At 46.3% G+C, this 27,836-nt stretch overlaps 1 protein-coding gene and 1 long non-coding RNA gene across 7 annotated transcripts; both read right to left on the bottom strand.

Annotated features, from left to right (window-relative positions):
• Positions 1–619: 619 nt before the first annotated feature.
• Positions 620–27,834, bottom strand: HEMK1 (HemK methyltransferase 1, mitochondrial release factors N(5)-glutamine). 6 transcript variants are annotated; one of them, XM_085072915.1, is made up of 11 exons: positions 27,592–27,824; positions 24,685–25,115; positions 24,119–24,210; positions 23,034–23,127; positions 11,397–11,546; positions 9,299–9,363; positions 7,431–7,480; positions 6,087–6,192; positions 5,225–5,320; positions 3,375–3,488; positions 620–3,033 (listed from the first exon to the last, which is right to left on the bottom strand). In XM_085072915.1, the coding sequence occupies exons 2-11, from the start codon at positions 24,943–24,945 to the stop codon at positions 2,997–2,999; spliced, it is 1,065 nt and encodes a 354-aa protein (XP_084929041.1). In that variant the 5' UTR covers positions 24,946–25,115; positions 27,592–27,824; the 3' UTR covers positions 620–2,996. The 6 variants fall into 6 exon arrangements, 3 of the variants coding, with proteins under 3 accessions (XP_084929041.1, XP_084929043.1, XP_084929042.1); XM_085072917.1 differs by lacking the exon at positions 11,397–11,546 and having other exon boundaries at positions 27,592–27,825; XR_014854779.1 differs by lacking the exons at positions 620–3,033; positions 3,375–3,488 and adding an exon at positions 8,256–8,386 and having other exon boundaries at positions 27,592–27,833.
• Positions 11,837–13,308, bottom strand: LOC146431830 (uncharacterized). The gene is made up of 2 exons (XR_014854780.1): positions 13,145–13,308; positions 11,837–12,510 (listed from the first exon to the last, which is right to left on the bottom strand). It is a non-coding gene; the product is annotated as an uncharacterized LOC146431830 (long non-coding RNA).
• Positions 27,835–27,836: the final 2 nt, after the last annotated feature.

Below are 27,836 nucleotides of genomic sequence, written 5' to 3'. Positions count from 1 at the left end.
GGGGCCTGAGCCTTGCCCAAAGAAGGAAGGCTGAGGCAGGAGTCTCTCCAGCATGGATACAGCTAAACTGGGAGCGCAGCTCCATCTGCAGGGCTCTGCCAAAGCGGCTCCTCGTCGTGGAAGGGCAGTGCCGCCCCAGCAGATCCCACACACCCAGTAACCCCCAAAACACAGATGTGAGCAGACACACAACCATGCTCCTCAGGGTCCTGAAGGCAAACAAAGCCCCCCTCTGAAAGCATCACCTCAGGAATCAAATCACCATCTTGACACAGTTCCCAAGACCCAGTAAACCCCCCGAAAATTTAGTGTATGTCAGATACTAGATCATGCAGAATGCCGAGTGAAGCATCAGCCTCCCGTGGCTCCAGGGAGCAGCGGTGCCTCTGCAGAGCTCACGTGCGCAGGGCTCTGCCAGTGGCAGCTCAGCCTCCTGCCCTCCGGCAGCACAGCCACGGCCCAGTGCCCCAGCCAGGCTCCTTAAAACCACCACTTCCACAGAGCTCTGCAGTGCTGCTGTACCAAAAGGAGCCCGGGCCAATCTGTGTAAATCACAGAGGAACACACTGTCCTACACCAGCACACTCCCTCAGATGAGAGTCCGACAGAACATCCAGCCTCCTGGGAGGAACAGCAATTTTTCTTTTTATGAAAAGGTCAGCAGCACCACGAGATTTTCCAAGATATAACCACTATGCAACGCAAATACATAGAAATGCAAACATTTTTACCAGTGTTTTAGCTATAAATATAGGAATTTAACACTTGTCCTACTGGACTAGACCAATAGCCTGTCTCACAGGGGATTTGTCCTGCTCAGAGCTCGGATTGACTGATGCTTCCAAGAAAAAATACACTGCCTTCTGCAGCCCAGCCACTGGCACTCTCAGAGGGCCACCTAACTCCACCCTACTGCAGGGAGCCAGCCCACCCCTGAAGAATGCAGCATGATGCTGTTTAACATTCCCATGGACTGCCCAGCTTTTAAGGCATCTGGCAGAAGCAGGCTGTGCATAATGCTGTGTTTCATACACAAACACTGCTAACATCCGGAAGAAATCTGAGAACTCATTTCTTTAAATTTCATTTTTAAACAGAGTCTGACAAACTGATCTTAAAAAATATCCCTAAATTACTATTAAGAAAACCCCCACAAGCACACAAAATAACACTTTGACTACACTTTGTACTCATAGCTCTAGGAGGCCAGAAATCAGCTGTGCTGAAACTGTATTTCCAACCCTAGGCTCAAGTACATTTTGACTGACCTATTTTTGTTGTTTCTTTCCCTAGATTTCCTATACCATGTTTGACCAGGGCATGTACTGCAGGCCAGAGAAGACTCCCAAATTCAAGTAAAGAGTGTACAGGACATGGTAAACTACTGGGGTGGGTAAATGCAGTGTGAGATGTACAACAGATGAAAGGCCAATCTGTGAACAGAGTTGTGGGTAGGAAAGAGTTCTAGCTGTAACCCCAAGAGCTGGTTCATCAGAGAGACCTCAGGTGTCTGAGAGAAAGCAGGGCTGATGTTCAGGAGTTAAGGGGGTGAAGGAAAGACTCATTTGGGGAGTGAGAGTGTGGGAGAGGCACAGGGGAAAGGGAGCAGATCAGTGCTCATGTAACACCCTCTGAATCTGCTGCAGCCTTCCAACACTCAGTTTGCTGCTGCATGTCCTGCCTGATGTCTCTGGCTGTGCAGTCCCAGGTCACCCTGGACAGAGCCTGGCACACACACTGCAAGGCCCTGTCTGGCCACTCCCACCCTTCCTGAGTGCTCACCTCCACAGGCCCAGCAACTGCTTCCATCTGGACTAGCAGACTGGATCCTTTCCTTGGCTCACTTCCCTTCCTTCCCTGGCTAGCTCTGATCCAGAAGGGAACTTGCACCACTGGAAACAGCAGCACCAGCAAGCAGCAGCTTGAATTTAATCCTGCCATTATTTATACTGACATGATGTTGACTGTCCACTTCAGGGACTTCTCTCAGTGCTGTTTCAGGCAGCCCTAGTCTGAGTCATCTTTCCCAAAGAGACAGACCTCAGCTATTCCCATGCCTGTCAAGAGACTGGGTCCTACTCCAAACTCAGAGTGTTGAATTTTGTACAGGTAATTTCACCTCCTGTTTTTCAACTTCTCCATCTGCAAAACCAGAGTAGTGACTCTGGTCTTCTCTACAAAGTCTTGCAATTAAATGCTTCATGTGGAATTTAGGCATTTCTATTACTGTCAGAGCAATGTGTGGGTGCCAGATGTTTATTCAAGCCTGCCAGCATCTCTGAAAAATTGCAGTGCAATTCTTTTAAGGACCCTGATCTGAAGCACTATCTTTATTAAAATGCTTTGCTTGTTTCTGGAAGCATCCACCAAGTGTCAAGGGCTGTAAATTCAGGTGCTGTAATATGTGCACTGATCCTTCAGTGACAATCTCTCAGCTGGAGTGGGAAACAAAGGCTGCTTTGCTATTGGAGCATCAGGATCCTGGAACAGAACTGCATTTGAAATATGCACATCAGTTATGTCCTGTTATACCTGCAAATCCATGAGCCAAAATAAACCAGAATTTGGACTCATCATCCCATCTGGTCACATTCTCCATAAATATGTCTCAAAGACAGTTAAAAAAAAACCCCTAAATTCTTTCTAGGCCAAGTGGGTGATCTGGCACCTTGAGTAGTTGTATTTTTAATCTGGAGCTGTGAATTCTCCTGTCTTGGGTCCTGAGATTAATGAGTCACTTTAGCAGAGCAGACGAAAAGGTTTCATGCAGCTCCCTCAGGAAGGTGAAACACTTCCACATGCTCAGCTGAACTCCTGCATCTCTGGATGAAGTCTGTGTCAGGAAATGAGAGGTCTGCCACTGCACGGAGAGTCCAACACACTGGGGAAGGAAGTGCAGACTCCTTTCACAAGGCAAAAGGAGTTTTCCACAAGCTGTTCAGCCGGGCTCAGGAGCAAGAAGAGTCCTGCAAGGAGAGTTATGTCTGGTACAGTTGTCAGCTCCTTTGTTTCTGTATGTGCAGAAACCTGGGCCTGTGGAAAAAAGAAAGACCAGAGCTTTAAGTCTAAGGACAAGATGTGTCTACTTCCATCCTATAAAAACAGCAATTTTCCAGTGGCAATAACCCTACCAGAGCCAGTCACCTCATCAGAAATGCTCATCTGTGTCAGAATTTCTGACTCAGAAACACTTGCCAGGCTGTTTCAGGTTATCAGAAGGCTGAGATAGGCTGAATAGGGAGCCCCTATTTTGTCAAAGGCTGTCCTCAGCTCTGGAGCTTCTCTGGCTGAGTTCATTCAATACATAAAGGGGTAGGGACATATTCTACAAAGGACACAACCCTGCAAAAATCTGAAGGCAACAAAAGACTTACTTGCCACAGAAGTCCTTGTGAATGGCATGAAGGGTGAGCAGTAAGTCTGGGTGTGCTTGTAGCCAGTGCGCCACCATATCTGGATGCCTGGGATCAACTTCCAGAAACACACTCCTGAAAAGACACATTTGGGAGCAGAAGTGGGGAGATGCACATTTAGGTTGCTAAATGGATAAAAATTAAGATCTTTCATTCTAGATTACTCTGACCAGTACAGAAAATTAAAAAGTCAGTAAATATGCCGCAGTCCAACAATCCTGAACCAGACAATAGCTGTCCATTTGGCATGCAGATCCCAGCTGCCTCCTTCAGGGAAGAAAGTGTTGATGCTGGGGGGAATTCTCATGGTACTCCTCTTTGTGAACAGTTAAAACCTCCTATCAAGATGTGATGAGCCCTTTTGAAGCCCAGCTAGAGATACCACCAGCAATGTGTTTCTGAAACCCTGAAGATTTAAGGGCAGAAGGCAGCTTTTATGCTGCAGGAATACTGAGCATAGCAGCCTGGCAGCCTGAAGTCCCTCTGTGTAGAAGCAGCAAGAGACACAAAGAAAAAGTCAGTACACACATTTTCCCACAGTAAATGTCTCCATAAATCAGTTATGAAAACACCACCAGCATTCAGGCCTACACAGAACTAATCAAATAACCCCAGTTAGGGCACCAGGACCAGGCCTGGACACTGCAGGGCTATTTCCAGCTCTGCCAGGCTTTATTACACTGGCTCATTCTTCATGTCCCCTCCCATGACAAAGCAGAACCACCCCAGCTGACAGGCACAGGCAGTGATGGAGCTGGTTACAGCCTGGGACAGCACAGCAAGAGACAAGTCTAGCAGGCAAAGGACACAGGCCAAACCCCATCAAATGCTCTCCTGAGAGCTCTTAAAACATCCCACACTGAATACTCCCTACAAATTCACCAGGCTAACTATAAGCTGGGTGTGGATCTCATTTCTGACCTTAAAAAACTTCCATTCCTCAATGGGGGCTCCACCTTATTAAACAAGCAAAAAGAGAAGGAAAAGAAACAATCTTAACAAACAAGCCCACAGGACCAGTCTCTATTGCTGGGAAAATCTGAGGAGCATCTTCTGCTCTTGTGGTCATGCAAAGCATGAGGAATGAATTCTGCATGCAGTATGCCTCTCAATATTCCCATTCTTCTTCTCAAAACAGCAGATTTTCAACAACCTCTCTTATGCTGGCCAAATGTCAGGAACATTCAACAGGATGTGTGAATGCCCTGGCACATGAACAGTACACTCAGACTTTTGGGTATCAGCACGTTGATCTTCAAAATGGATCCCACATGACAGAGAATAGGAACAATCAGTCTTGAATATTAATTATGGAGAAATTTAACATTAAAGAAACTATCCTTGACTGATCTTTTTTCTCCTGGGATATTCACCGCTGTATACTGGCACAACAACCAAATTTCCCCTAATTAAAGAACAGGAAGGAAGCAGAGATCTACATCCATCCTTAAAGAGTTCTACATTGCTTCTTCAATCAGTTGTTCACCTTAAAGTCCCCTGCTTTTTGTACTCTTCCTCAACTGGTCTCTTCCATGTTCTTTTTGTTGCACTTTGCCCTTTAAAGATTCCCATTTCAATAATGATCAGGAAACACCACCAACAGCCAAGGAAGGCTCATATCCCTTTATTAACCAATTTCAAGCTAATTTCGCTTCACACATGACATTTTGTAAACTGCTATTATTAAGTGGGGCAATGAGGGGACAATTTTGCAAATATTTTCCCTCTGTTTTGTCTTCATACAGGGAAGTACAGAACTTACAGAAGTGGATGGATAAAAGACATGAAATTCAAAAGAGGGCAGTGCTTACCCAGAAACTTTCAGAAGAGAAGGAGCCAAAGCCAGAATTATTTTGATGACTCTCATGCCATCGTCTCCTCCATCCAGTGCATCAAGGTCCTCATAACTGGAGTGTGGGAAGAAAAAGACATTTGACAGCAATTCCTGTGGCCCTTGAGAATGCATCACCCCACAAAGAAAGGTGCACTTAACACACCTGAACTCCAGCGTTCCCAGAGCAGGTGACAGCACTCACCCCTTTTATGGGAAATACAGGGAGGGAGAAGGCAGCCACCACTGGGCTGAGAAACTCCGTATTTAGCACAAGCAGAAAACATCCCCTGAAGAGTTTTGGATAATTAGGAGCCAACTGTAGGTGGGATCTCACAGTTCCAATACATAGGTCTGTTCTCTCTAAGCTGGCCAGGGAGATAGGGGCTTGTGCAGCAAGGGTCACTGCTTGATTTCAACCATGCCAACCATCAGCTCAGGCTGTGGCTAACCCTGCAGAGCCAGCTGGGATGCAGAAAGCTCAGCTATCAGAACCTGTTCTAGTGCATATCTTGTGGGGGCAGGACTTTCTCCTCACATGCATGACAATCAATTTTGGATTGAGAACTTGCTAATTTCAAACCGTGTGCTTTTTCCATTTTAATAAATCTTTAAAACACTTCCAAGCCTTTAAAGCCTTTAAAACACTTCTCCAAGCCTGTAAGCAGTATCAAAGTAAGCCTGTATTATTATATTCCAAATAAACACACCTACACTTACACACCTACAATAAACATGTATATTACATTTGCATGTTTTGTGTGCAATTGTGTGTAGTATAAGGAAGCAGACAGAGAACTTTGCTGCAAGGAACAGGAGAGGAAAAATCTTTGTCTGATTACCGGAGGATTTCTGTGTCCAAGGAAGCCATGTCTTCATGGAAGACATATGGGGGGTTACTGACTATGACATCTATGGGGCCCCAGAGCAGCAGCTCTTTGGCAGAACCTGGAAAAGAAAAAGAGTCACAACCAGCTCTCAACCACAGCACCGTCCCTAAAAGCTCAATGTCAACACCCTCCCCAGGAAACTGTCTCCAGGCACATGTAAATGTGTTTGGCTCTGCTTCGTGATAATAAAATTTTATCCTATTTCTTGCTGCAATAGCCTGCCCTGTTCCCTCTCCCAGGAGTGCAAGTGTGATACAAAGCTAAGCACAGGCAAAGTATATTTTTTTCATATTAAGAGCCTGCTTAGCAGAACATGTTAAAAAGCACAGGAGCTTGATGCCCTGGAGCTCTGTGCCCACCTGGATCTAAAGCAACAACGAGAAATCAGAGAGCCCACAAAGACCTAAGTGGGAGCTCAGACTTGCTATCCAGATTCGTCCTCTTACAAAGCTGCAGCAGGACTTCCAACAAACTGCAGAGGCAGGGTGCCTCAGCAATAACAACAATGGGCTGCTCTTCTGTAGACCAGGAGCAGCTCACTGCACTCCTGCTGCTGTCTGACACAGGCCAGCCCTGAACCAGACCTTGTGTAACCATGTGAGCGTGGCACTGTCCTCAGGCAGCCTCCTGGCACAGGGCTTTCACCTCTAAGAGGTAGCACAGTGTCAAAAACCAGTGTAAGAAAGGTGTGCTACTGAACCCACAGGGCTACAGCTCCTTGCTCCACAGCTGATAACAAACAGCTAAGCACTATCAGCCTAACTGGATAGGCCCCACCAAATTATCAGTTTTAACTGGTTTCAGCTGGCTCTGGGAAACACAAGTATCCTTTCCTGGTTTAACTAATCTAATTTCAGGTGAATAAGGTAGGGCATTTAATGTAAGCTAAATATCTGGGCTCCCTCTAACATCAATGGAGAGACAGGCATGTAGATGTTTATCAAAAACATCCATATCAGCATAGAATGAATTACATTCTGTATATATTTGCCCCTCCCCAGTAACAGAAAAGAGCACCTGGACTCCCAGCTCAGACACAACCTTGGGACACCTAAACCCAATTCACCTTCTGACGTAGTCAGGGACTTTTCTCAGCTGATCATCTGCCCTGGAAATCTCTGAAGGGAAAAGCTTCACTGGCTCACTTCTTTCCAACCTTTTTCTCTTTTAACTTCAACACTCTTCTGCTGCCTGCATCTCAGAGGGGTCCCTTGGGTGTCTCTCATGCCTCCCTCCACCCATCAAAGCAAAAAAAGGGAAAAAGACAAAGGGGATTATAACACTGAAAAGAGTTACTGTGTGAAACATCTTGGTGGATGATGTGAATCCTTTCCTGGAGTTGCAGCCTGCAAAATTCCAGATGCAAGAACAGAAAGAAGAATGGTTAGGAGCTGTGTTTGTGTGGATTCATGAATAGTACATTCTACAAACAAATCATTAAATATTGTATCTCTTATCTGATCCACATACATTCACAACTGCCAAGATCTTCCCAGCATATTCTCTCCTCCCACCACAGTGGCCTTTCACCCAAATTCTACTCCCTTTGCTGAGTGCCTAGCGTCCTGTCCTGTCAGGATACACAGGCATCAGGAAAGTGAGGAATTCCTGCACTGTGTGCTCTGTGTCCAGATGGATGTAGTGCTGGCATTGATCCAGTAAGACTCACCTAAGCATCTAGAGAACACAGCTGAGACAGGGGAGCTCTGAAAAGCAGGCAGGATCCAAGCTGGGTTCACTCAAGCAGTAACACAGCTTATCCTGCTGGCTTCTCTCCCAAGAGCTACAGGGCACCATGCCAGGGACAAGATCATAAAGATGCAATGAAAATATCCATGGAGAAATATGAAGTTCTCTGACATGGCATTTATACTCCCTAATCCACTCTTGAGCCAACAAGCAATGTTAATAAGCAAGACAATTTTCCCCAGAGGCCAGAGTTATAGTTTATCAAGGAGTCAAAGATCTGGCCAGCTTTTATTGTATCTATGAAAAATTGCAACAGAATTTGGCTGGACACTGACACATTAGGAGGAAACCTCTGCTCCCCGTTCCCTGTAAGTGGGCTAGGAGGTGAAGGGTAACAGTGAGGTGACAAGTATGGGAAGGGCTTGTTCTTACTCAGCTCTTTGGACTCACATACAAGCTGGCACTGGCTGCAAGGAGTGAAGAGATGCAGCCCAGTGCAGCCAGCACCAGAAGCAGCCTGTCTCTGTAGCCCCAATGCTGGCAGCAGCTTGGGAAAAAAGAGCCTATGGACAGAAATCCCAGTTAATGAGCATCTCTTGAGACTCACAGTTGTACTGGACTCCATGAGAAATAGCAACAGGAATTCTTTCTGAGATGGCTCTAATTAATGCTTAGGGCCCAGCAGTTACTGAGGTCATGGATGCAATCTGGAGCTCATTTCACAAAGCCTACAGAGACTCAGAAGCATACTGGGATTCCAGCTCTGGGGTTCCCTGTGGTACTGACAGTCCAGAACAACCTGACAAAAGAATCAGCTGAGGAAGTAGAGCCACTAGGAAGGACAAGGACAACCTGACAGACATCTCTCTGACTTCAGCACAAGGTGCTTGAACCAGCAGCTCTGAACATCCATCCAGCCACAGCACAGGTGTCTGAACAGCATGGGATCCACCTGCACCATTCCCACCAAACCAAGATTGCAGAGAGGATGCTGAGGGACACCACACAGCACATTAGAGGAAAGGTGCTACTTGACTGTGCAAACATTTCTAGAGGAGCAAGGACAGAAACAAGCACAACAGTAACGATTAGGGGAGCCAGAGAGAGAAAGGATCAGGCTACACTTGTCCTTAACCTCCTAAGTGACATAAATATTCCTGGGCTTCCTGAGTTCACAGAAAGGGATAAGAGTAGCTACCAAGAAATACTTTGAAAACCCTTGACAAACAGCATGTGAGTACCATTGCTTTATTTAGGCTGCTGCCTTTGCAAAGCACATTCATAAGTCAAGAAAAAAAATGCCTATGCTTACCAGAGTGTTTTTCTTTAATTGTTACATGCTGTCGGAGCTCAACAACTCAACATTCTCTGGTTTCCAGTGGTGATAAACATGAACCCCATGTACAAGTACCGAGGACTCTTGATCTTTCTCAAGCAACAATTTACAAAAAAATGAGTAATATGTGGTCTTATACCTATGTGCATTCTCCCTGGTGAGATCCACAGCAGCTTCCTCTTTATCCATGGCTATGACCCTGCTCTGGAACAGAAAAAACCAACAAACCCCATCAAGCAGGCGTTACAACGTCACGATTCCCGAGCAGACATGCTCTGCCAAACATGCAAGATCAAAACTGACAGGAAACTGCTCACTCTGGGCTTCTGAAATGAACAGCTCCTGAGGAATCCATGTAGGGCACAGCTGGGATAACGAGTGATGTGCTAAGGCACTAAGGTGACTGACTGAAGGCACTCTGCAGCACAGCCAGTAGCCCACCAGAACAGACAACAACAGAGTCACAGTGATTCACACCACCTGATCCCTCACAGCTCCTGGCAGGGTGAGACTCAACACTCTGGCTAGTTTGGGCTAGGCACAGGCTGGAGGAAAGTCATGCTGTTGGATTTATCCTCCCTAATGCAGACAGGATCCTTCCCAACACTAACACAACCACTTGGACAGAGATTCTGGCATTTCCCATCTGTTATGCAGACACCTTTTACCCAGTTACTCCCCTGCAGTCCTTACACCACATTCACTGCCTGTATTGACTGCACGTATTTGACTATGTGTCAAGTATTTCAGAGTTCTCCAGCATAACAGAAGGAGACAGGGCTGCACAGCTGAAGACTTGTTTGACCTTCCATTCCACCTTGGGAAAACCACAGGCAAAGGCCTAACAGGGTTTTGCTTTGCTCAATGTTTTTTTGAGTGCAGATGTTGGTAAGGATTTACACAGAGAACACATGCTTGAAGAAACTGCTTTGCATTTGAAGATGATTGGCCATCACTCCTAAGGGGATTAATTTCATGGTGTCAGGCCAGCACCCCCACACATGAAGCTCACTCTTAAGGTGAAGGACACAGCTGAAACCATAAATGAAAAGTTGCTGCTGCTTTCTCAGTAGCCTGAGTGCCAAATTCTGTCTCAAATACTGAGGAGATTACCCAGAGTGTAACTCCACTTAGCTGTCAGTGTGGCTACCACTAATTCTAATTAGTCAAGGTTCCTATTTCCCTGGGCACAGCAGTTTGGGCTGGGAAAGGACTGTTATGAGTTACAGGGACAGACTGACACAGCTCTAAGTTAATAAGCAAAGAAAAGAGCATGAAGCTCTTCTCCTAGCTCAGGAAATCAGAGCAATTATACTCTGAACTAAAGAAGCTCAAGTATTAACCTTCTCAGGTCACTGGGAGGAGGAACACCCCTTCCATTAGAGGCATCAACCTCTAATTCTTACATAGCAAGGCTTATACTTCTACAAGAGGAGGGGCTGGCCACAGCAATTCTCATTCCTGAGAAGGAACTGGCTGGTCTGCAGTTCTGAGGAAAGTGGAATACTTTTCCCTTAACCACATGCAATGAGATCCTGGATTTATTTCTCATTTTCTTTACCAAGAGTATCTCCATAAACATGTTACACACCACAAGAATCAGGTGCAAGAAGGGCTTTGGACACCCAGATCTCAGTCCCCTCCCTGCTCTTTTCACTCTCTTCAGAAGCTGTGGGTTGTTACTAGGAAACAAAAGACTTCAAAATCATGGTCTGGCAGTTGTGGCAATGAGATATGCTAGTCATTGATCCCAAGTATTGACACCGCTATGGTAATCCCTTTCCTGTATCATTTTATCTTCAGTTTCCTAGAGACAAGATCTTTTGATTCACAGCAAGGTGATTTTTCGAGATGACTGCCCCATAAATTCAACTAATAGAGTGTGTGCCCATGCCTCAGTCCCTCCTGTCCTCAGCTCAGGTTAGTATCTTAAACCAGCACTCACCAATGCTTCAAGCTAAGGCGATTAACAGGGAGCTGCAGCAGCTCCACAATGAGCACATTCACTTCTTTCATTCTGATTATGTCTCTGCTATTCCTGCAGACAGATGGGAAGAGGCAGCAATTCCCAAATATCCCTCCTCTACCTACCATGAACTTACAGAACCCGACTGTCAGAGACCTGAGCTGCCAAAGTCCCATCAGAGAAGTTTGTAACATCTCAATAAAGATGAGCAGAGTGGGATTGTCCTCTAACACAGGCATCCATGGCACCAGGAACACTGAAGGGAGCTCACCTGTGGCAGTTTGCAGAGCAGACTCAGAGCAATTGCTCCAGAGCCACAGCCAATTTCCAGGATCACAGGATGAGGAGCAGGAACTGGGAAACACAGGGCTGAATTCTCACATTTCTGAAATTCTTCCTCCACAACTAAAGAGACGAGATCCTAAAAAAACAAACAAAAGTACAAAGGGAGCTGTTTTGACTCACACCTTTGTGATCTGAGGACCGAAGTTTAAATTTCTTGACTCTGTACCCAATGAAATGTATTTTCGTTGCTAATTTTAAAAACACAGATGGTAGCAATGGAACTGACATGCCCGAAGTCACTTCAGCTCCATCTGCCCCACAGGGTGCTTTTATTAGTAACCAGATCCTCAGGATACAATCTCCCACAGATCCTCCGAAATCTTCTAGCAATGTTGGGAAAAACAATAACCAGACAGCTGGAGCACATTATCTTCTGCAACACCATTTTATTTACTCCAAAATTTAAGCTTTCAGAATTTCTAAGCTTCAAAACTCAATATTTCTACACAGTCTCCTCAGCAGGATAGCTGACGTGGAAGCAGTTGCACAGCTGCTAACAGCATCTAAACCAATAATCCAACCTGCAGATGAAAAGCTAAGGGAATGAGTTACTAAATGATCCAAATGAGCAGCTCCCTGCATGGATTTCAGATTGTGGACTCCTACTACATTTTGTTGCTACAAAGTAACATGGAAAAGATTTTCATCCATGCTCCTGGATCTGTATGCAGCTCTGCCACTGCTGCCTCCTCCCCCCATCACTCTCTTCTTTTTCAAATCCCTTTGCCACGTTATATAAAATCCAACACAGCAGGAGAGGTCTCAAAGACTTCTAAGGTTTGTGAAAATGAGCTGTAAGAGAAAGCACACATGTGGCTCCCTCAGACTGCAGCATGAACTTCCTTTGTTATTCACTGAAGAAAACTTTAGGATGGAAATGTTATGAAGACCTTGATTGAATCAGCCTCTCAGCAGGTGCTCCCAGCTACCTCTCATCCTTGTGCTTTCAGAGCACAACAGTGCACAAAGTGCCTTGCTGCCCAAGGCACTCCCGCCATGGTTAGGATACTCTACTTGAGAGGGCTGCTCTTGGATCTTTCCTGTAAATCCAGAAAGTTTAACAAAATTTACAAAAAATAACTGGTGTAAGATGGAATATTTGAAAGTAACAAGTTCTGGCAGGCAGGTCAGCTTCCCTTTTATTTTACAGTGGCTTTTGTCAGGTGTCTGAACTGGGCAGGCCTGTACATAAGGGCAGAAGCCCTTTCTTGGCTAGCTAATCCCTAACTGAGATGCAGCATAAGAGATGCCTTGTGCAAAGCTGCAGTATCTCTGAAAAGATTCAGAGCTGCTGGTCATCCTTCATGACAAGCCACTCCACATCTGCAGGAAGTGGGAAGGGAGATGCAAACAGGTATAAAAATGAAGTGTTCAGTAGGTGAGCTTTGATGAACCATCCCTGGAGCAGGCGAGTTTGGGGACTGATATCTAAATAGCCTCAGCCAGGGTGAGAAGCCACACCACAATGCCCTGCCCTGGTCACCATGACATTACTGACACTGTCCTCATATGGGAGTTTCACTAACAGCCTCCAATATCACAAATTCCACACTGCTGCTCTGGGATTCCTTTCCTAGACAATTATGGATGAAAACAGCCTTCCCAGGCTCCCAACCTGGAGGAAATTATTATAGGGCTCAGACAGCAAAAGGGAAAAATAAACACTTTATCTACCCATTTTGGCGAGAAGTGGCTTTGGTCATTCAGCCAACAGCTCCAGATGAATCAGTCTGAAAACACTTGGGCACTGCAGACAGCCAGGGATTGTAACCACAGCTGCTCTGGCGAAGCAGGTGAGGTGCTGAGGATTCCAAGACCACAGAAGAAAAAGCACCCAAAAAATTCTGCTTGGCTATTGACTCACTCCTTTAAATACCAGCCATTTCTGGACACTTAAAAACATTTCCTGGAAATCTCCACAGTAGCTCAGAATCATCTGTTCCCAGAGAAGCACAAGTTACTGATTACAAATGTCCAAATGTGACTTCCATACACTAGAACTATTCTAACCATTTATTAACTTCCTCAAAGTTTATCATTAATAATTTCATGCTTGATGGTTTTCAATGGAATGCCTACTTTACACATTCCACAGCGAAAGCACTTTAGTGTGCTTGCCAAAGCTCCTATTTAAACATGACCAATTTAAGGTTTTGCCACATAAAATATAAATAAAATAGGATGTTGATATTACTTAGGCTTTGTATCCTGCATTCTGACTGCCCTACCTCATTGTCTTGGTTATTTCATTATATGTTTTACTGAGGCAAAGGTGGGTTTTCTCATAATACACATTTACCATAATACTACAAAATTAAAAGGACGTAAATAATGCGACAACCTAAAGAAATTACATATTTTCCCAGTCATTAGTATCTCCCCACAAGAAAAGGTTTAATAATTATTTTAAACTTGACTGATAAGCACAGAAGATGTATTCTAACAGGCAAAGAATCAGGAAAATCCAGCAACCATGACACAGAGTATGTCCAGTCATTCCACTCCCATTGCCACTAGGCTTCAGGAATGATTAAATTATCGAAAATTGTTTTGAAACCATATTTGTCACTCAGTGTTTTTCATCTTCTAGCAAAAGATACAGCCAAAATCTGTGCTTCTCCAATCATACTATCATCTCCAAAATATCACCACTGGAAATTGATAAATTACAGCATTTTGCAGAACACAGCAGAGCCCTTTTCAAATCTCATCTTGGGAGATGAAGTATTTCTGGCCAAGTATTAGTGTTCATACAAAGACTACACAAGAATCTGACTGGAACCACAGCTGGGAAAAAGCAACAAAGAGGCCAATGGTGCTAAAAAGAGGTGCCTGGGACTGGCACAGAGAAACTGGGACTAGGACAACAGTAACTAGCCTAAGGCTGGGGTTTTTATTGGGTAGGAAACCCCATGTCTTCTCAGACTGAACAGTCAGAGCCCAAACACCAGCTAATATGCCAACATTGCCAAAAGCCATTTTAACCATCCGTTTCATATCTCAGCCTTCAAAGCTGGTGATCAAATTACAAAAATTCCACTGGGAAATGAAAGAAAACACTTTGTGACCCAATTCTGTATTTCCCCACAGCATGCCAACCACTGGGTAGAATTCTGGATTTATTATCCAGCCCAATTCTGGAGTTATTAACATTCAAGTTATTGCTTACAGTATGAGTCATTGTCAGTTACAACCCAATATACACTAAAAAATCTGCTAACCACTGCTACAGGTACTGGCAAAACTACTTATCCTGGAGCCTGGTGTACACACATGTCGGTATCAGTGTGGTGTTTGTGTCAGAATGGGGAAACGGAACATTTTGAAGAATTTTTCTACCCTAGTCTGTGCAAGAAGCTCCTTCCTACAGCAAAAGCCAGTTTTGGAAGGAGTGAAGGGATTGAATGGCAAACAGACAGAACCAGAAAGAATCTAAAATCCTCTGCCTGCTTTTGTTAGCAATGGCAGCAAGGTGGATGGGAAGGAAGGTCCTGCACATGGCTTGGGCAGCCCCCACAACAGAGCTGCTAACACCTGCATGCAGGGGCAGACAGCAGATTTCATTCCATGGATAGGTGAGCAGAAGTCATATGGAAAAGCGAACTCAGTAGCCCCTGCTGTTCCTTGGAGCAAATTTTAGGTAGACCATAAAATAACACACAAGACCTCAACACGAGGAAGAACTTCTTTACATTGATGCTGGCAGAGCAGTGAAACAGCTGCCCAGGGAGGGCACGGAGTGCTCCCCTGGAGGCATCCGAAACTCACCTGGATGTATTCCTGCATCTTGTGCTCTGGGTGACCCTGACTTAGCATGGGGATCGCACTGGATGATCTGCAGAGGTCCCTTCCAACCCAAACTATTCTGTGATTACCTTGTGCTTACATGTACAGTGGACACAAATATTTGCTTCTCATGCTACTTAATTTCCAGCACTCAATAGGCTTTCAACTTTTTGTCTCTTAGCCAAGCCACTCACAGGCTGCTCTCACCTTGTGATTCCAGGAAGTCTTGCTTCACTGCTAGATTCACCCTAAGTTCAAACTGTCATTTATTTGGGTTCCACCCCCCCATCTTCTCTGTTGAGTGCAACAAATGCAAAACTTTGCCAACACCTCCAGCTTCCCCTGAACCTCTGCCTCTCCCTTCCACCCACAACTGCGGTTCCCCAAGGCCCCCAGCACCCCCTCTCTTCTCACAGGCCCTCGGTGTCACCCCTGCCCTGTGGCCAGGGCTCTGGTTCATTACATTTCTTGGAACTACAGCTGCACAAAGCAAGCTTGAGGCCAGGGGCTGCCAGCACCCAAACCACAGAGGCCTCACAGCTGCAGGCCAGGCAGAACCAGCACAGGGTCAGCTGGTTTCCAGCACCGAGACAGACAGCAAGAAGCAGCAGAGATTCCTGTGCTCAAGGCTGGCTGCAGAGCTGAGCACAGGGACAGAGCTGAGGGGATCCTGTGCTACAGCCCAGCACCAGGGAATGACCAGCAGGTGCTTTTGCGACAGGGCTAAGAAAAACAAGAGGAGGGAAGGAACAGGAAAGGCAAGGGTGAAGCTCACAAACTCCCAGTGCATTCCCTACAAGCGCCCTTTTTCCACACCGTGGGGAAAGCAGGGAAGACAAGGCTCCAGGGGTATGAGCCAGGGTGGCAGGAGACTCTGAATTCCCAGGTTAGCCAACTGGACAAGGAAAGCAAAAAACCCAGGAAAAGCCCAGTAACCTTCTCTCTGCTCTTGCACGCTTCCTGGGAATGTTTTAGTTATTTGTGTGCTTTCCAGAAACTTCTGTTCTCAGAATCCGGGATTTTCCATAGAGCCTGATCTGATATTAACCCAATCACCCGTCCCCTCTTGTTTGTCCACTTGGCTGCCAATCAGCACATGACAAACACCAGGAAGCCAAGCTGGAAACCCAACTCCATGGCAATGGTCCTAAAAGATCCCTGCCATATACCCCACTTCCAAAACGAAGCCACAAAGCCAGCCCAGTGCTTCATGGGCAGGCGGGGGTTTTGCCCTGGGCTTTTCTGCCTGGCACCGCAGTAGGAAAGAGAAAAATCACAGAATTACAGAATATTATGAATTGCAAGGGACCCACATGGATCATTTAGTCCAACTCTTAAGTGAATAGCCCATATGGGGATTGAACCCAATGTTGCACAAAGCCCATGGAACTCCCACTATAAATGTATGGGAATCAAAGCACCTGAATAACTCCAGAGGAGCCACTGATCCTGAAAGAAAGGGTGGCTTTAGGCATTAGCAATAGCAGATAAACATGTCAAAGCCTACCTGATACTGAGGAAGGGGTTTGGTTTTGGTCACACAACAGAAACTCCTGATGTGTCAGGGTACATGCCATGTGCTGCTTCATCTGTTGGACCAGAGGCTGTTACAGCACCCAAAAATTACTTTACCAACAGGCAGCAACCCATATGTGCTCGTGCCCAAGAGAAATTACCATGGCTGTCATGTCTAAATTTAGCTGTGCCCGAGGGGCAAGAGTGAATCCGAATCACTGGCCATACCTCAGGTGTGCAGCACAGAGCTCTATCCAGGCACACCTCTCCAGAAGCAAGGTATTTTCTCTCTCTGCAGATTCTGGTATTGACCACTGCCAGACATAGCATCTGGACAGATGCACTAGTCCAGCTTGCTAATCCCTTGCTCTAGTTACTTGGATGTTTGAAAAAAGCTTGCGGGAGGAAATGGATTTCTTTCCCCCCTCACGTGGGAATCTCCTTGAGTCCCATCTGTTACAGCCATTTTACAGCTTGTTTTTCTCCAGTTCTAGTCCTACATCCTGCTTTCACTGCTGATGAGTTACAGTACTCGGCTGAAATGCATAGAAACAGGAGCCTCTTTCAATCACAACAGGGAGATTAAAACCCCCAAAAAATACAGGCATTAACAACAGAGAGATCTGTTAGAAAATGTTAGGAAAGTCTATATAAGTTAACCTAGGAAACAGGTTTGTGAATGATTTAAAAGAACAGCTGCTGCTTTCCCCGCCTTCAGCACAAATTTTAGCTTTAAATTTCCATTTTGCAGTCTGTCCTGAACATCACCAGTTCGGAAGTAGTTCTCTGCACTAGCAGAGTCTTGTTTTCTTGCACAGGAATCCAGCAGAAACTACCATAACAGTTCATCTTGGCCAGTCAGCCAGGAACAACCCTGTTTCTTCCATCGTTTTCCTTTGAACAAGAAGAAATCTGTCTGGGGAAAACATCATCCTGATTTTCAAGTGGCCAGCAATAGACCCTTGCTATGCTGTTTTAGCATTTAATTGCATTCTCTGTTGAGATGTACATCTTTTCTTCTGGCCAGCATTTATAGTGCTTATTATACACTTGTCTGTGAAACCAGCGAGACTTAAGTTTTCAAATTTTTGCCCTCTGTGCCAGGTAATTTACCCCTAAGCTTGTCTTTGATGAGCTAGACAGTCTTTAATAAGAAGGGAGATTTTTTCAAGCTATTAATCCACACATTGTTTTTTCTCCAAACCTAATTTTCCACTTCCTCCTCCAGCAGTCAGTAGCATAACTGGACACAATAGTTCTGCAGCTATTCCACTACTGCAATACTCATTATTTAATGCTGCTACATGCATGTGGCACTCCCCTGTCCCACATGCACGGATCCCATCAGCCCACTGGGCAGCAGCATGTGGGTGCTTGTGGTCAGCCAATATCCCTAGGATACTGGAGATCCCAAATCTTTCTCCAAGTCCTTCTGCCAACACAAGTCCCTCAGGCACAAGGCACAGGCTGCTCTATTTGTCTTTCTCTATATGATCCTATTAAACACTTGTGCCTAGCTCAAAGGGCAATTCCAATTGCTCTGCAGCAACAACAGGCTCCCTTCACAATTCCCATTCCCCATCCTTTGTGCCACAACCCATTTGCAGAAAATATTGCTCTCCTCCAACACACCCATAAAGTATTGCCTATCATATGGGCAAAACCTGATCTATGAGGCCACAACAGCAATGCTCCATCTTTACCACATTTGCTTACAGCTGTATTTTGACAGATAGCAGTTGATTTTTGATTTACTTAATAACGCTCTACTGCATTCATGTTTAATATACCTTATACAAGTCTACACAAATACCAAGACAGGGCACTGTTAGCCTTTTCATTACCCAAACTGGGAAGCCCATGACACAGAAAGGGGAAGCAGCCTTGCCTTGAAGAGATAACTGGTCAGAGGCAAAACTATGAAAAAATGCCAATCTCCAGACTCTTGATTAATGGCTGTACTCACTAGAGAGTGTGACCTTTACACCCTTCCAAAAAGTACCCATCTGTGGTAAAGAAATTAGGGAAATGAAAGGACATTTCTGCATCAAAGGCTTCCTTTCAGCACTGATTGGAACAGAAAATATGTTACTGCTTTGACATAAAGCACTGGAGAGAGAAAGAGCCCACCTTGCAATCTGTTCATTTGCATATACAGGTCAGAAAGGGAAAATCTTCCCTTCTCTGTGTGCTGGACCTTCTTGAAAGGTGAATGATTATGTTTAGCTAGAAGTTAAATTTCATGAAAGGTTTCTCTGAGCCAATAATTGACTCAAGTGCTTTCACAGAGCACCCCACACCATGACTGGCATTCCATGGGAAGGTGCAAGTAAACAGCCTTGACTTCAGGTTTATCAACTTGGTACAGGTTCAGCATGTTATCATGGGAAAGAAACAAACTACTTTGGGAAACAAGCAAAAGAGCTTAAAAATCACAGGTGGAAAAAGAATAGACAGAGACATAACTAAAAATTACAAATGCTGTAGGGAATGATTTAAATGTTATGCAGTAAAAACTAAAGGTTTTCCTTTATGCTTTAATGAGCACCGGAAGCAAAGAATACACTTTTCTCACCTACAATACAAGATTTGCTGTCACAAGATGCCAGGAAGGTTAGACACAGCCAGACTCCAAAGACGATTAAACAAACTGGTGGGGGACAGATCCATTGGCAATTATGAAGCAGGATGGCTCCAAATCCAGCTTTGGCTAGGAACAGTCCTTAGGTGCTGACCATCAAGAGAAGAGAGAACCCTTCCACACCCACCTTTTCTCCTGTCATTTTGCTCCCACCATCTGCTAGGAGTCCGGATCAATAGCTGCGAGGCACAAAAGATGGCCATTTTTGTTTTCACTCAACAAATGAGCCTTCTCAGAACAACCAGAAATCCTGGAATAACTGATGGGAAATCGAACCGTCAGGAACACGGCGAGCCTAAGCCTGGAGCGCCCTCTAGGGGTAACGGGCGGGTAGGCCGCGTACCCCACACCACCGCCTCGGAGAAGGCCTGGACCAAAAAGAGGCCATGGTGAGGCTTCATAGAGCCTACAGTCACCTGGACAGAAAAGGCATTACATATCCATGGCTGGCTCAATTCTCCTCCTCTTTGTCCTGTTTAGCCCAAAACAAGGCCTTCCAAAATTTTAGAAGTTAAAAAAAATACTTGCTTTGGGAAAAGGTCTTTCTTCTCCATTAGCAGTGAGGAAGAAGCAGTGTTGAGACAGGGATGCCTTGATATTACAACAATAATCACCTAACAAAGACAATTCATTGTGCACATCCCATAACTTTGTTCCAGTACAGAAGCCTGGCTCTGGTGCCACAGAGGAAAGCTGGGAGGATGCTGAGTTCCACAGGCCCTCACAAACCCACTCAGCACTTGCAGCAGCAAGTCCAAAGCTTTGACCCCAGCAGGCCAGAGCTTAAACAGGACCTGCTAGCTCCCTGCTTTTGGCTGCCTGTCCCCTCCCCACCCGGATTCCCATGGAACAGAAGAACGAAGCCACATGTGCTGAAAAAATATTTCCAGAAGGAGAGAACAGGAGAGGGTTCAGCTACCAGAGAGAGCTAACCAGATGACATGGGGGCAAATTTCACACAGGATAGAATTACACGGACAAGGGAGCTTCTCTCTCTGCATGTGTCTCTGTCCCCAGGCCTGAAACAATGCTGGTGGTTTGTGTCGTGCTGTGTTTAATTTCATGCCATTACCACAGTGCTGGGAGCAAGAGTCATAACCCTTCTGTCGCAACCAGAGAACAGCATGTGTGTCATAAACATGTCTCCCTTTCTTCTCAGACTTGAAACAACATACAGCAGCACCTGTGGAAGCTACATAAATACAATTAGGAAGCAAATTTTGAAGCTGCCTGTGTATCTGCACTAAGGAGTCAATTTAGGAGTCACATATTCTCAGCCAAAACAAGACACGTGGCTTGTGTGTGCAGCCAGAGGTCAACTTGAACTTGGGATAACAATTTAGCTGCTTCCTAAAGAACAAGGATTATTTACAGAAATTATTTGTTGAAAAGTTTCAGCACTCCTGGTTTTAAGAGCACTGCAGACAAATTCTAAAGAAAAGGAAAGGAAGAGATGCAATGAACTTTAACCTTTCTGAAAGCAGTTATTTCCACTGCAGTTTTAAAGTCCAGTGAAGGCTGAAAAAAATTACTCTGATGAAACAAAACATACACAAAGCCCAACCCAAACACATCACACCAAGTTCCCAGTCACAGATGACCAACCTTTCCCTCCAGAAGAAGGAAAGGATCTGGACACCAGTGCACTTTGTGCATAGGTTACAGAACACAGTTCCTGGAAGCAGCACTGGTCTACAGCCATGTCCTGCCAGGTGCTGCTGAATAGCTGGATCTTGTCCCCATGGCTTTTCCTGTCACAGGAACCTGCCCAGCACATCACAAGCAAACTCTCCATTGCCCACAGAGCTCCATTCCTGAATCATCATCATAAACTTCTGGTTTTCTGTAATGTGCTAAAAATGTGCCTTCATAATAAGTGACACAACAAATAAAGTTTTGCCAGAGAAAAGGTTTGGGTTAAGCTGTTTACACCACATTTTTTGCACCAGGGTGTGGTAAGTGGTTTCAAACACAGCAGTGCACTTCAGTTTGGGCCAGCAGAGATGCTTTTACCAAAATCAGGCATGTGGGCACAATTAACAACATTCTCAAGCAGTGGCCAGCCCAGCTTCCACTCCACACAATAGGCCTTTGTTTGGAGCCTGACACTGCATGGGGACAATCAAAGCACAGCTCCAGAGGAAGCCTTGCCAGCAGATACTTTGACTTGCAGAACATACAGGTTCTCCCTGATTTTAATGTTCACACGGCATTAATGAATGAATGGGGGCTTGCAGGTTGGAGATACTCTCTTGCATCTATCAGAGCAGAAGAAATGTTAGCAATAACAAAGCAAACCAAAGCTGGCTCCAACTAGCAAAACTCTTCCTTGGAGCTCCATCTCCAAACTCAATCATCACAGAGTGATCAACTCAGACCCAGCAAAGAGCTCCCAGCTTCTCTGGACACAAGTGTCAGCATTATGATTTAGGGCCCAGCAGATTCTCCATGAGGTGCTGCTGATGCCCCACACCAAACCAAGACTCTGGTTCCAAATATTCTTCAACAGGCTGACTTGAGAGGATGTCTATGTTGTAGCTGTGCTGATTCCCTCTAAATGCTCTGGAACCCTCTCATGGATTTCAGTAGCACCCTCTTCCTCAAAGGGCACAACAGAAGCCTAGGCTTTGTCTTTTCAATTTTTGTTTAATTTTTGCCCATTACAACAGGCAATCAATTAAAGAAATTACTATTAGACTGAAACAGGGCTTTTTTTTCTGGGACTCATAAATGGACAAGCTAGAGACTACTTCATCTCCAACACCTAACACAGACTCCAAAAGAAAACAAATTCTCAGAAGGAAAAAAATCCCACAAAAAGTCAATCCAAACAAAAAGAAAACCAAAAAACCCACCCGGGTTCTAGACCCTGCTGAGGACTTGTAAGCAGAAAGTTTCCTTGCTAGGATGGCCCATGTGCTGAAAGCTAGGCTACTGTCAGGGCAAGTGTCACCACATAGGTCTTAAGCTCTTCCAGAGCAGTAGGAATGCTAGGGAACATGGAGTTTTAACTTGGTCATGTATGGCTGTCCTTTACTTTCTTATGACTGACAGTCATATTTAATTCCAGCCCAGGTCAGAACTTATTTTTCAATTTCCTATACTTGTCCAGAAACCACTGTGGAGCCACGAGACAGGTGGTAGGTGCCATTTCCTACCAGCCTGCACATGGATACACAGGCTCCCTGGAGGGCATTACATTTTTCCTACTACTGCAGGGCTCTGCTGGCAACCTCTGGACAATGTTTAGATTCTTGTATGCACTAAGCCACTGGGATACAGGAGTAGAGGTTTTGAACTTCTCACAAGTCCTTACTGTAGCAGAACTAAGGAAAGCAAAGCCACGTCCTTCTATCAATGGCAACTGGTCTCTGTGTAATAAAGTGATACATCAGCTTGCAAAACATTCCTTGCTCTGAGGCAGGAGGCAAAGGTCACCAGTATCAGTTCCAGATCACAAGCTTTGAATTACTCCCATTCTAAAAGAAGTGGAGTGATCTGACTTCCTCGTCACTGCAGCCTCACAATGTACAGGATGCCTTCATAGCAATGCTCTGATTGTATCATGTCATATAACTCACACATCCAAGCCAATCCCCACCACATTCCCCACATTCATACCTCTGTTTCAGGCCGTGGAATAAATACTGGGGGTCTCATCTTCAGGGTCAGGTCCTGGAAGTCCCACTCTCCAAGCACATATTGCACTGGCATCCTGTGGCAGGCAAAAGGAGTGTGAATGCTTTGGGACTGACTCAGTGAGCCAGAGGAGCTCTGGTGCCATGCTTACCTCATTGTTAACAATATCCCCCTGCTGAGGGCCAGCAACTGCATGAGCAATGTGCATGTGCACACTGAGGAAGCTGGAGAACTCCCTTCCCACAGCTGAGTCTGTTATCAAGCACTGTAATTGGAAACTACAGGTCAGTCAGCCTCACCTTGATAGTGGGGCAAGTGACAGAATAGAGTACTAGAGGTTGTGTCCAAGCATGCCAACTGCAGGAAGGTGACTGGGAGTAGTCAGCATGGATTTACAAAGGGAAAGTCGTTCCTGAGTCACCTGATAGTCATCCATGACACAGTGACCAGCTCAGTGCATCAAAACCATGTGTCTTGACTTTCCCAAGGGCTCTGATACTGTCTCCCATAACATCCTCATATAAAAGCTGATGAAGAACAGACTGGATAAATGAGATGGGCTGAAAACTGACTGAACTGTCAGGCTTGGAAGGCTGATTTCAGCAGCACAAGGCTCAGCTGAAGGCTGATTGCTAGTGGAGTACCCCAGGATCAATATGCTGTAACACCTTATGATCTAGGTGAAGGAAGAGATAGCACCCATAGCATGCCTGCAGTGACAGAGAATTAATTGGGAGGAGTAGTTAACAGACTAGATGGGTGTGCAACTTTTCAGAGAGACCTCTGGAGAAATGGGCTGACAGGAATCTCATAAAACTCAGCAAGGAGTAATATCAAACCATATAAACTGGGGAGGAATAACCCCATGCACCAGTAAAGGCTGCAGCCTGACTGGCTGGACAGTGGCCTTGCAGGTGGACAAGTTGTGCCTCTCACTTGAATCACCATGAGAGACCAACACAGCACAGTTACATGACATCTGAGCTGCCTTCTCTCTGCTGCCACTCTCCAGGCTGCTTTTATGCTGAAAGCACTCCAAATGAACAAATATAAGAAGACATTCCTACCTTTGTAGCCGCTTGTTGCTCAGCTGCTGGATTTGCTCCTGCTGCACTGCTGTAAGTGGAGTGTGGAGGCTTTTGGAATCCAGGCTCTGAAACTGAAGACAAGGTCACTTTAAAACCTGCCCACTTATGCCACTGGGGTGTCCTCTGCCACCCTGCCAAGGGCATCCTCCAGGGTGACAGAGGATGCTGACAAAGACAATTGCCTGGAACTGCTGAAAAGCAGCTGTAAAGTGATCAGAAAAACCTATCTGCATGTTTAGAAACAGACTGGTAACAACTGCTCTTTTGCTACTTTTTGGGACTCACAAGAATAAGTAAAACTAAGAATCACTTCATCAGGTAAGTCAGGATGAGTGTTTACATTATGTTTCAGACTGCAAAGGAAAGCATTTAAAAGCCCCCCTGAGTGTTCTACTGGCAATAATACACTCCACCTCACCCTCTCTGCCATCTAAGAGAGGATAAGTTGTTCCATGCCATATAAGTGAGATAAAAAGGTAAGAGATTCAATCAAAATGAAAAAGTGAGAAGCATGCACAGACCTTATTCTTTTCCTATTACTTAACTGTTTTTGCTCCCAGGACAAATGACACAATATATTGACTGGATTCTCGTGCTTCAGGGATCTCATTTGTCTCAAACACCTTCTGCCAGCAGTTGACCATATCAGTGGCAGTCACGAGCCCAGGTCTTGCACTGCAGCTCTGCCTCAAAGACAACTGCTTTGGACTGAGGACAGCACCTTTACTTGGACTCAATCGCCCTGGCACACACTGAGGTGAGGGGCTCAACAACTTCCTGAGCAGTGGATGGGTGAGGCACCTCATTGTAGTGACGTTTCTGGCTTCCACACGTGTTCTTGTGTTCCTTGTTGCCACCTATTGATCTGTCAGTGCTGAGATTCACCTGGTGCTACCACAAGTCACTGTGGTTAAGCACCAGCTGACCATAGTCAATGGGGTCTCCTCAGGGCAGCATTTGCAGCTCTTCGTCTAGGCTAGAAAACAAGGCAAGAAAACAGCCTGAATCTCTTAGGCCTAATCACAGGTTCCCCTCTTACAGAATGCAGACTGCTTACCCTAATCCCAGCCCACAAGCACAAACCAAGTTACTCACACCCTACAAGTAACAAAGGACTACCCCCAAAAAACACTCATGTGACAGCCACCCAGCTCAGCCACTGCAATCCCCTTCTTCCCAGAGCTGCCCATCTCCAGAGGTCAGAGGCCAGTCCATACCCACGGCAGGGCAGAAGTGAGGTTCCTACACACAGGCACAGCACTCCTGCCTGCCCTTGGTCCCAGAACACCACTGACATACCAACCTTCAGCCTCCTCATTCCCTGCAGGGAGACTTTTAGTCTCTCCTAAATTATTTCTTTTATGCCTCTCTCTGATCATAAACCACAAGTCCTAGGTTAGCATGGATGCTCACAGAAGACCTGGACTTCATGGATCAAGGCTCTTCCACACCGTCACCATCCTCAGAGGGCAAACAAGGGGTCAGAGAGCTAGAGCTGAGCCGCTAAGAGCAGAGGAAGGAGAAAAACCTTGCAACTAGAGGGAAGAGAAATGCTTGGAAGATGGAAAGGCCAGAAAGGGCAAACCCTGCCAGAGGGAAGTCAGCCTCTTAAAGGAGAGAAGAGACAGAGCCTCTTCTGAGGGAATAAAGAAAGGGAATAAAAACAAACAAGATGACTGCAAGAGACAAAGGGAATGAAACTTTACAAAACAGCTGCTGCATATCACACTTGGAACTGTGTGAGACAAACAGAACAACAACTACATTTTCCTGCTGTGATCCATCAGAAATGAGGGCCCCTCTCCTTTCTGACTCACAGTCCCTGGAGGAACTATGGGTTTCCCCGAGCACCCATTCCCATTTCTTTATTGATGGCTGCTTTTCAACACTGTCTCAGAAAGGCCACAACCTCCTCTACTCCAATTCCTTCACAAAATCACCACACTAACAACTAAATGCCTCTCCTGAGCAGCTCACAGCTGCCCTTTAGAAATGCTAAAGCCAGTCTCCTTGGCTGCAGGGAGGGCCAGGGAGACCGGCTCAGCTCCAGCCTGGCAGACACTGGCGCCATGGTCCTGCAGCAGCCCTGCTCCATGAGGCACCTGCCATGTTCCTGCTGCACAGGGAAGCCCTGGAACAGGCAGGCCTCCACTACCCTCCTTTGGTAAAATTGGTAAAATCAAACCAAACACCGCCCAGGGAAGCAGCAGAAGGAATACCCTGCAGCAAAGATCTCCAGATTGTCTTACCTGCTACCTCCTGGCAAAGGGGTGGGCACTCTAAGGGCCCAAGGATCTCCTTCCTACCACATGCATTACTCTCAGCAGAGAGACAAACAGCCTCTATGAAAACCTGCCTTTATGTTAAGTCTGTCAGCTACAGTATTTATCCAGGAAGCTTCCCACTCCATGGCCCTGTTTACTGCCACTAGAGAAACAAGAAAGGAATAAAACATTTACAACCATTAGCATTGTTAGGGAGGCAGAGAAGACCTTAATTAGCCTTGGCTGGAACAATTTGCACAGAATCACAGAATTGCTGGGGTTAGAAGGGACCTCTGGAGATCATCCAGTCCAACTTCCCAACCAAGGCAGGTGACACAGAATTGGCCAGGCAGGTTTGGAATGTCTCCAGAGGGAGACTCCATGGCCCCCCTGAGCAGCCTACTACGCTCCACTGCCACCCTCAGCATAAAGAAGTTCTTCCTAATATTAAGGTGAAACTTCCTGTGTTTTATTTTATGGACGTTATTCCTCATCCTGTTCTGGGCACCATCCTCTTGACAACCTCCTTTAAAATATTTATATGCATTAATGAGATCCCCTCTCACTTTTCTCTAGTCTGGACTACACAGAACAAACTCCTGCAGTCTCTCCTCGTAAGACAGATACTCCAGACCCTTCATCATCTTTGTTGCCCTCTACTAGACCCTCTCCAATGGCTCCTTGCCTTGTCTCTCATAGTAATGGAGACAAGCTACTGATGTGATGTTCCTGCATTCTACTTTTTGGTTCAAATATCTCTCTGCACACAGGTAAGGAACAGATTTTCCTTCCCCCCCTGCAGTTCCGTGGTTTGGTCCTTTCAGCCTCAGCTCCCACTCCCTGTAGCCTCACCAGCACAGGTGGCTGTGGAAAGGCCCGGCCACTCGCACTCTCGGCCCTGCCCTACCCAGGCTTGGGCAAGGGCTGCAGCTCGCACTGTGCAAGTCCCGTTCCGGCCGCTGGTCAGTGGTCGGCTGAGCGAGCCGCGCACAGCCCCGCGGCCACATCGGGGATGGCAGCCAGGAGCTGCCCTATAAGCACCGCCGGCACCGGGGCCCGGCTCCTCTTTCAGCCTCTCGGCCTTCCCTGCGCACACAACACCCTGCCCACGGCCCGCGGGTCCCTTTGCCTGAGGGGCGACAGTGCCCCGGGGCTCCTCTGAGGCGAGCGCGCGCAGCGACGCCTCACCTCATGGCTCCCGGCGGGGCTGGGGGCACAGCCGGCTCCCTCGGGGTCGGGAGCACAACCAGCTCCCAGCGCTGCTGGGGACACAGCCGGCTGCCTCAGGAGCCGGGAGCACAGCCAGCTCCCAGCGGAGCTGGGGGTTCAGCCGGCTGCTTCCCGTCCCGCAGCAGCGCGCTGAGGCAGCCGCCACACAGCCGAGCCGCTCCCGCCGCTCCCCGAGCGCACCGCCGGCCCGCCGCCGCCGCGCG

The sequence above is a fragment of the Lichenostomus cassidix genome, chromosome 12 (assembly GCF_008360975.1).
Source record: "Lichenostomus cassidix isolate B80296 chromosome 12, HeHo_3.0, whole genome shotgun sequence".
In the NCBI taxonomy this organism is placed as follows: Eukaryota; Metazoa; Chordata; class Aves; order Passeriformes; family Meliphagidae; genus Lichenostomus; species Lichenostomus cassidix.
This window is presented reverse-complemented; position numbering and strand designations above follow the sequence as displayed.

What these genes read in the sequence shown, in the direction of transcription:
- HEMK1 (XM_085072915.1), bottom strand. Translation starts at nt 24,945, where the DNA reads ATGAGGTGCCTCACCCATCCACTGCTCAGGAAGTTGTTGAGCCCCTCA. An exon ending in TTCCACGGCCTGAAACAGAG is followed by an intron (nt 11,547 to 23,033) that starts GTATGAATGTGG and finishes TTGTTTTTTTAG; the next exon opens with GATCTCGTCTCTTTAGTTGT. An exon ending in ACCAGGGAGAATGCACATAG is followed by an intron (nt 7,481 to 9,298) that starts GTATAAGACCAC and finishes GGAATTTTGCAG; the next exon opens with GCTGCAACTCCAGGAAAGGA.